This window comes from Kogia breviceps, chromosome 12 (assembly GCF_026419965.1).
Source record: "Kogia breviceps isolate mKogBre1 chromosome 12, mKogBre1 haplotype 1, whole genome shotgun sequence".
Taxonomy (NCBI): Eukaryota; Metazoa; Chordata; class Mammalia; order Artiodactyla; family Physeteridae; genus Kogia; species Kogia breviceps.
The window spans coordinates 7547392-7557073 of NC_081321.1; the positions used below are offsets into that span (position 1 = coordinate 7547392).

A 9682-nucleotide genomic window follows, 5' to 3' on the forward strand; every position below is an offset into this window, starting at 1 on the left:
CCTTTTCTCATGGAGAAGAGAACGTACGTGGTCACCCTCAACGTGCCTTTGAGCCTCCTTCAAGTCCAGTTTCTCACCACTGCCTAGAAAAAGATCTAATTCACAGGACTGATGTGTCCTTCCGGAACGTCTTCCTTTTGGAGGCAGTGCGAGAAAGTTAAAGACGTCTAGAAAGGACTAAGAGTAGAATGGAAGAAGAGAAGACACAGGGAGGCGAACGTGGAGACCTTAAAACCAGGAATAGAAATAGAGAAAGAAGCTAGGATGAAAGGGGAGAGAAAAACCACAGAAAATAACAGACCGAGGGAGTAAGAGAAGAGAAAGAGAGAGGAAGACAAACCGATTTATTGCTGAGAAGAGTTTCTCTCCTTAAGTCCTCTAGGTCAAGAAGTCAGACATGGCACAGAGCATGGAAAGGAGGCAACGGATGCCCAGTGCGTGATCTGGAGAAGTAGGAGTCCAGCCCGATGGGAGTTCAATCCCGAGCCCTGATGGCTTCTGCCCTGGTGTTTTTCATCCAGGTGAGTTGTGAAAACGCAGGCATAAGACCTCTGTTTGTTTCTTTGTTTCTCAGCTAAATCAACTCTCAGAAGAACCTGGAGGGAAATGAATGAGGGGGGGAAGACATATATAGAACCAAAGGGATGGTAGGGAGAAGAATAACTAGAATGTTCCCTTAGTATTATAGGGTTACGTATAGTGCATGTGTGACTAATGACATCAGTGAAAAGACGGACATATATACTAGTAGGAGAGCAACGGCAGTTTAGAAGTGTCTCATGTATATTTCTCTCTTTTAACATCTCTTCACCTGTCCCTCAAAACCCCAAGTAAGTTACTGGGAATTCCCTGGTGGTCCAGTGGTTAGGACTCCACACTTCCACTGCAGGGGGCACGGGTTCGATCCCTGGGCAGAGAACTAAGGTCCCACAAGCTGCGTGGCATGGCAAAAAATTCCAAGTAAATTACTAAAGCTAAGTACATAATTCCCCTAAATAGTGTTTCCCATATCAGCCCTAATACTACTCTAGCAGTTTAGGTGCCTCTGGATCAGAGATAAGTTGAGAAAGAAAACTCTTTTAAAACACTTTGCACTTTTTATTTCTCCCCACTAAGAAGCAGAAGATTCTGAGAAACTCATTAGCTGAGAAAGAAATTCACTTCATTGGACTGAGGAATTCTGGATCACTTTCAGGGGCAAGTTTACACAGATATGAAATCTATTAAGAAGAAAAGCAAATGAAGAAACGGGCTGGTTTCAGATTCCTGAACAGCTCCTAACAGGGAGGGTGCTATTTTACTTCCTATATACCAGTTAATTGTATGTCTGAAGCCATAGCTTTTTCTTTCTTTTTCTTGGATTTTCTTTTTACTTCTTCTTCTCCTCCTTGTCGTTCCCTTCCTTTCTTTTCTCGTTTCTTCTTTTTTTTTTTGCAACAGGCCTGAAAAGAGGCATTTTATGGGCTGAGCACTTTAGGCTTTTTTTAAACTTTAGTCAAGAAAACAAAGCGAAGTACCAGGGGTGAGTTGAGGAAACACATACTTTGTCGTCCTTAGTGGCCAATTATTTTAAATTAAAACAAAACCAGGAGTTTCTCAAATGTTTTCTGCAGAGATCAGCTGTTTGTTCTTTTACAAATCCTTTTCACCCAATGTCCTACGTAGGTGTGACCCCTGCCTGCCTCCACCCTCCCCCCAAACTCCCAATAAGTACAAATTCTTGCCTCCTTTTAGAGTAACTTTGTGGCCTTTGTTGTTGATCTCCTGAAATATCAAGTCATCCAAGTTACTGGAAGAGAGAGACAGTTTCTAGAACAGAAGTTTACCTAGAGAGGTTTTTGAAGGAGAAAGTCAACTGAAATGTCAGGTAAAAGAAGGAGTGGGACATTCCTTTCTTGGGAGTAGAAGGGACCTGACAGCAGTGTGAACAGTTGTTAGAGCAGACTTGTCCCTGGTTCTAGTGATTCAGTCCACACGTATGCATGAGAGAGTTTGATCTGAGTTCGGGCCAAGTCAATGCGTGTATGCAGTTGGTCATGTTACTTAAACCTCTATGCCTTAGTCTCTTAACGTTTCAAAATAATGTACCCGCCAGCATGGTTATAGTGATGAAACATTATGACATCTTAAAAATTCTTAGCAATCTGCCTGGCATAGAGTAGCTAAGCTATTCAATCAGTAAGTTTTTCCCCTCCCTCTCCCCCCTTCTTCTCTTGTACGGCGAGTTATTGATGTACAAAGGGAATAAAAACGAGCAGTGGGGTTGAATTCAACTTGTAGCTGATAGAGAATTAGGAGAACAAGAACAGTATCCTGAGAGACAGATCAGGAAATTTCTAGGACAAACAAATTGATATAAATGCTGCCTCTCATTCACAGAGGCACTGATGCTGACCCACCAAAAAGCCAAAACCAAAACAGATTAGGTATTTGCTCTTCCAGGTTTTCCCACGGTGAATTTAATAAAGATCAGATATAGGAGAGATGAAAACAGTCCTAAACAGGACTGACCCCATGACTTTGTCCTTGTATTTGCCAACTGACCTGACAGCGCTGTCACGAGGCGTGACTCATACAGGCTGCTGAGCAGAGCGGATGAGACCATTTCCCTGTCTGAGATTTTTTTCCCTTCCTACAGCTTCCTTGGGCAAGATGTGAGGAGAACTGTGTCAGCCCTGAACAGTAAGTATCTGAGAGCCCACGCCGGGAGGGAAGCGAGACAGACAAACACACCAACAGCCAAAACAGGGTCAAAATGTCATTAGACATCTCTGACTTCCCTTATTTCTACTTAAATGGCATCGACCCACTAATCTCACAGAGAGGTTATCCAAAAACAGGTGTTCATGTCATCCTAAGTGCTCAAGGTAACACTGCTGAGGGCGTTTTTTTCCAAAGCCAATCTTCCTGTCAAAACAGCAGACTTAATCTCGATTTCTACAGTCACAGTGATTTGCAAAAGATTTTCTTTCCCAAGCCTCTCAGTGAGTCACCGAGACAGACAGGATTCGCTACTGACACGCAGAGATACTTGGGTGGTTGCCAGCGTAGCACCATTTCAAATCTGCGAAGCGTTTCCTATTTCTCAGGGCGTGTTAATATTTATTGCAGACTTCATTGAGCTATCACTTTGAGGTAGCTATCCCTCAGTCTAAACCTGTCACAATTAGGTCCTATGTAGACACAGAGGACACAGAGATAAAAAGGGAAGAGATTAATTCCTTGGAGGTAAACTATTTAAGAAAGCAGGGACAATTTGAATGAAAAGACTTAACTTAGGCTGAAGGAAAACACACATTTAGCCACGGGAAGAGTTTCCCTATAGCCAAGTCTGTTAAACCCAAGGGAAATGGTGATGGCCTTTGTCACTTGCCACGAGCTCTCTGAGGTTTTAGACACCTACCACCACAGGAGGGTTATTTCTAATAGAATCAGAATTGTAACATTGGAGAACCGGAAGGGGCTTTGAACAAACGGGGAATGTGAGAACACCCAGAGACACTGTTGAGTGAAAAAAGAAAACTGTATGATCTACAACTGTGCGAACAGAGAGGATATAGAAGTGGATTTCAACAGATCACTAGATCATAAAGTATTAAATGTATTCATCTTCAGTGACAAACAAGTATTTTCCTTCCCCTCCCCCTTCACTCTCCCCAACTTATCCCACACTCCTTCTCCCTTGCAATCCATATTTTCTTCATTCTATAAGGAAACTTAATCATTGCCCTAGTTCATTCAGAATATTTAATTAGATTTTGTCATGATGAAGTTGGTTTCTACACTTTTTTTCCCCCTTCTTGTTTGGCCTCAATGGATATGCTTATCTGTTTTGATCCTGGATGTGAAAATTTAAAGCCCTTTTTACGGTGGGAGTTTTTATGGTGGCCCTTTTTTATTTTTTCTGCTTTTTATTGAAGTACAGTTGATTTACAGTGTTGTGAGGTTGTGTTAGTTTCTGATATACAGCAAAGTGATTCAAATATATATATATATTCTTTTTCATATTCTTTTCCATTATGGTTTATTACAGGATATTGTGTATAGTTCCCTGAGCTATATAGCAGGAACTTGTTGTTTATATGGTGGCCCTTTTGGCAACAACTTGCAAAACATAAACTACAAACTATCACGCTTATAACTGAAATTTTCTTTATGTTTAAATTTTATTGACCTCAAATATCTACAAACCTTAACTTTCACATTTATTTTCACTCTTTGTAAACTTGCACTGAAAGTTCTTTCTTGGTAATTGTCATCAAAACTGTTTACAGGGCTTCCCTGGTGGCGCAGTGGTTGAGAATCCGCCTGCCGATGCAGGGGACACGGGTTCGTGCCCCGGTCCGGGAAGATCCCACATGCCGCGGAGCGGCTGGGCCCGTGAGCCATGGCCGCTGAGCCTGCGCGTCCGTAGCCTGTGCTCCGCAAGGGAGAGGCCACAACAGTGAGGCCCGCGTACCACAAAAAAAAAAAAAAAAAAAAAAAAAACTGTTTACAATGGTCGTGGTTACATGTTCTATTAACATTATTTTCATGATCACTAGTTTCGTCTGTCTCATAATGACTTACACAATGCCATCTATAGTATAAATCACTAGTGAAGGCATCCCATTTCATAATAGATTCAGCGGGTTACATCGAAGTTAATATAACTTGTGATGCTTTTATTATAACAAGGTATCATACATTGTAACTTGTATTTCTGATTCTGGAATTGTAACAGGCATCGACTCTATTTTCATTGCAAACAAACCTTTATTCTTTCTCCATAGTTGCCTGACCACAGATTGGGTACATCTCTGGTATATATGGTAAGTTTCAGCTATATTACCCAGAAAGATGTTTAAAAGGGAGTTTTTCTCAGGGGTATTACTTTTATTTCTTTATTTATTTGTTTTACTTTCTAAATATATTGACAACAGAAAAGAAACTGAAACATCCAGCCTATTTCCTAGCATCTCATGGAGTAAAGCTCCTTTACATCCTCACTCACCTGTGTGACAATATACCAGGATTTCCCATTTCAAGGCCAACATCGACGGATTATTGTGTACTTTCTCAGGGTCACTCTAGAGAAAGCCACAGAGAGGAGATTACTTCCGTAAAAAAAAAAGTAGTTCCTCCAAACCACATTTCAATCCGTCATGAATTGCTCTAGTGAACTAACTTAGTCTTGCTGGCAAAATAAGGAAGTATATACGTGAAGAGAAAGCCTGGGAATTAAACTCTGTTAGTCATTCTATAAAATACTCAATCAAAAATCAAAATGGAGACACCGAAGACTGATCACGCCAAAGTCGGGCAAAACACCAGAGCACAGAGCTCTCACTGCTCGGTGGGGTCCTCACAGGTTGCTGGTGGCCATCGGGGCGCTGCTTCTCCTGTGTGGCCTGACTTCTGTGTGCTTCCGCTGTTGTCTGGCTCACCAGCAAAACGGGGAAGATGAGGGCCGGCCACCCTATGAAGTGACGGTCATCGCTTTTGACCAGGACAGCACTCTCCAGAGCACGATCACTTGTGAGTACTCTAACACAGACCAGGGGAGGTGAACCCAGGTTTCAACGATCGCTTAGGACAGTGCAACGGGGTAAAAGCATTGAACAAATAGTGTCAGAGATTCTAAAACGTAGGGCGGCTCTTTAATTTCCCAAAGCCTGACGGTGCAGTGATCTGGTTTCCCACGGATGCTGTATTTTCAGTTTGGGGTCAGATAGTGGAGTGAAGAAAGAAATGAAATGTTGGAGACAATATTGTAAATGTCTTACCGGAAGAATTCCCAAGCTTATAAATAATTATTTTGATAAAACCATTTTAAGCTCTGAACATATCCCTTTTTCGAAAATGTCTTAGATTTTTGTGAAAACTTACACTTTCTATGATCTATACTAATTTTTTTTTTTATCTGTAGAGAAATTAGTTGTGTGTACTTTCTTTATTCACCAGGTCTTAAACCATTAGATATTAAACCCAACACTGGATGATCATAAAACACTTTCCTTTATTTCCCTCTGTTCTCTTCTTTGGATTATATTCTCTCCTAAAATTGGAGAGTGCATACAATGCAAAACAGCAGGCCTTGTGATATTTATACCCTGTGATAAATTATACCCTGTGATTATAAATCCTCTGTGATATTTGTTTTGCAAAGAGAGAACAACACTATAGCACGTCGTTCACCTATCCTGCTTTTCTTTTCTCACTGTCATTTTGGGGAAAAGATAGAGAGGCCGAAACAACTATTTCGAAGGAGTCTGCAACTTCAGTGTGTTGGTATAAAGGGTTCCAAATCCGTAAAGGGGAAAGGACAGGGTTGTGAGATATGGGAGCCCATTTTAGAATTGGAGGAAGCCGGAGGAGACGGGATCTCCTGGCAAAGAGTGAAGCTGGTTTCTGAACAAGCTTCACGGGATTTTCCTAATATCTATGGCCAAGAGTGATAATGAATTTGGACACTTGTTTGAAATGAAAGGGCATTGGGTGTGCCGTAAGTCTCTGATTTCTGTGGACGCCGCGTTTACTTGAGCTCTAGCCCTTTTTTCCTCTCCAGCCCTGCAGTCAGTGTTCGGCCCTGCGGCTCGAAGAATCCTGGCCGTGGCTCACTCCCCCAGCCCCCTGAGCCAGCTGCCGTCCTCCCTGGACACCCTCCCAGGGTATGAAGAAGCTCTTCACATGACTCGCTTCACTGTTTCCAGGTGTGGCCAGAAAGCACCTGATCTGGCCCCAGTGCCAGAAGAAAAGCAGCTGCCCCCAATGGCAAAGGAGTCTCCTCGAATAGAGCACCGTTCTACTTGATGGGAACACTCTGGTTTGATCAATGGGTTGGGGGTTTCCCCAGAGCTGGTAGAGATTCACAGACCAATGGAACATTTTTTTTCCCCCCCTAACTTTCAGAAGGCTTAGGATGGCCATCTAAACGACATTCAGGGGCAAAGATGGATTCCAACCCAGACACATATATTTTCTGCTGTGGCATGCTCTAGTCGAGAACTCTTCTTTATCCAGTGGTCACAATTCGCAATTAACCTGTAGCAATGCTGATTACTACTGAAAAGGAAAACATCAAAGGTGTCTTGGATTCCTTCAGCTATTGAGTTCCTTTCCCCATACGATGCTGCGAGTTGCTGGTTGCTCTACCAGCGAATAGATTATGTGCACTTGTGGAAAAAGACCAGCCTGCAGGCAGAGCCAGAGACATTCATGCACTGAATTCATACATGCTTCCTCTCGAGAAAGCGCTCGCTTTTATGCTAAATGACAATGATCATTTTGTACGTCATGTAATGCCTCACTGGACACCCAGACTCCAGGGGTGGGATTGCAGGCCTGGGCTTAGAGGACACAGCAGAGTACTGAAGCGCCAAGTATCAAGGTCTTTCACTCTGGTTCTACCCACCAGCAGTAGGGGAAACTGCATAGAATGCAGTAACCGTTCTATTCATTTTTTAGTTCCTCTGCCCTGCAAACATACGCGCACACACAGAGGCACGCAAGCATATACACACGCACGCTTTTCTAACTCTGAAAGAATAGTGCCGCTTCGCTTCTTCCCTCTTTCCTGCTTTGACCAAACGTCTACAGTAGTGACAAACACTTGCTTCTAGTGGTGGCCTTCTCTGCCACCTAGTGGAGCCATGGTAGAAATGCATTCTCCTGTGGCAGCCCATCTGCGTACCTCTCTGGTTTTTGGAGCGCTAACTGGGTGGGAAACTTCCCAGGGCACGATCATACTGTGTAGTGCTAAGCTGTCCGCATAACATACTACCTCCAAAATGTACTGTTATTGGAAAATGTAGGAAGTGAAGTGTATTGGGGGAAAGACTGCTCGCCAGTGACCTTAGAAAAGTCATTGAACTCTCTCAGGCACAGTTTTCTCATCCATAAATTAGGAGATATAACACGTCCAAGGATTGATGTGAAGATCAAATAAGCTATCTGTAAATGACAAGATTTTGTAAATTAGTATGCACATGTATTTGTTACTCTTACTCTTGACAACTCATTTTCACCGGCCTGCTATGACTCTACTGAAAATTATGTTCTGACATGTCCTTTAGCCAGCCAGCCTGCTGTGTTATTGCCAGGTCACACCTGATGTAGCTTTATTTCATCAATAAATATTTGTTGATTGAGGTAAACAGCTGAAGACATGTGATTCCTCTTGATATAGCCTGTGTAGAGGTCAGAAATATTCGAGAAGATTTATGAGGCAATTAGGTCCATTTCTCAGGGAGCAATACAGACCCGGGGGTGGCTGATTAATGCACCACCGCATGAAATACTTTCCTGGGATGCTCACTCAGCCAGGAGGGAAAACGTTCTAAGCGAGTATAACCTGCTGGTGATCTGAATTTATTCTGCTGTAAGGATCTTATTCTAAAGAGATCTCTCCGCCCCGCTTTCCCCTCCCCCTTGCCCTCTCCTCAGCCACAGAGAGTCACCTTAGCATCACGTCACAAGCCATCAGCAGCCACTTGGCTTCACTTCCTTATCTACTCAGCCGAAGACATCTGTTCATCAGCTCAGTCACTTTCACCATTGGTCTCAGTTTTAACTCCTTTTAACTTTCCTCATACCCATCCCTCCAACTTTAAATGCTGGTCCAGTGACGCTCCATGATTTCTCCCCAAAGCCTACATCCTGAGCAGTGCTGCAGTCTGAGGGAAATGTGGTAAGGGAAAATGATTCCTAGGTCAATGACCCGAGGCAATGTGTGGAAGGTGTAGCTGTTTATGAAGATGCGGAAGACCAGCAGAGACCTGATTTAGGGGGAAATTAAATTCAGGGACTTCTAAAATGGGGGAAAGGCGTGTTGTGGCAAAATATAAACCAAGTTAATCTGAAATGAGGTCTAATACACGAACGCAGCAAGGAAGGTTCAGGTGTGCCAATGAGAAAAGTCATTTTCCTCGAGATTGAATGAGGAAAGGCTCAATCTGTAAAAAAAGAAAAAGAAATTCCACATTGGATCTTGATACTTTGCAGTGTTTGTAAAATAAGCCACTGGGAATGGCCCAGAGATGATTGGGATTTGCCAGTTTGGGACTCTGGGGTCTGGACAGGAGGATATGGGTTTGGAAGCCATCAAGTTAAAATGTATATTTATAGATATGGGTATAAATGAGGTAACTCTCCCTCCTCCTTCTTCCTCTTGCGTATTTCTTAATTGTTCACTTTCTATTAGCTTCTTCCCTTTAGTATACATTAGTTTAGTATGCATTATATATTCTAAAAAGAAAGGCAAGCATAATCTGAAGGAGAAAAGTATCACATTGTTAAGCCTGGCACTAAGTAATTCAGACACTGCACTTGAAGACAGCCATGAAAGTTTTTTAGCAGGAGAGATCCATGTGGTCAATGTTTTAGAAAGACACTGATGAAAATGTCTGAAGTCTTAGCTGAAGTGTGAAGAAGGCAGGTCTTGCTTCCAACCAGGAGCATATATTAAAAATCCTAGTCAGGACTTCCCTGGTGGCGCAGTGGTTGAGAATCCGCCTGCCGATGCAGGGGACACGGGTTCGTGCCCCAGTCCAAGAAGATCCCACATGCCGTGGAGCGGCTGGGCCCATGAACCATGGCTGCAGAGCCTGCGCGTCCGGAGCCTATGCTCCACAATGGAAGAAGTCACAACAGTGAGAGGCCCACGTACCGGAAAAAAAAAAAAAAAAAAAAAAAAAAAAAAATT

General features: G+C 42.9%; 1 protein-coding gene across 1 annotated transcript; it reads left to right on the plus strand.

Annotated features, from left to right (window-relative positions):
- On the plus strand, window positions 1–8135 carry TMEM52B (transmembrane protein 52B). Its single transcript, XM_067010594.1, has 5 exons — window positions 1–521; window positions 2639–2682; window positions 4773–4811; window positions 5351–5517; window positions 6548–8135. Exons 1-5 carry the CDS (start codon window positions 468–470, stop codon window positions 6790–6792), a joined length of 549 nt encoding a protein of 182 aa, XP_066866695.1. The 5' UTR covers window positions 1–467; the 3' UTR covers window positions 6793–8135.
- Window positions 8136–9682: the final 1547 nt, after the last annotated feature.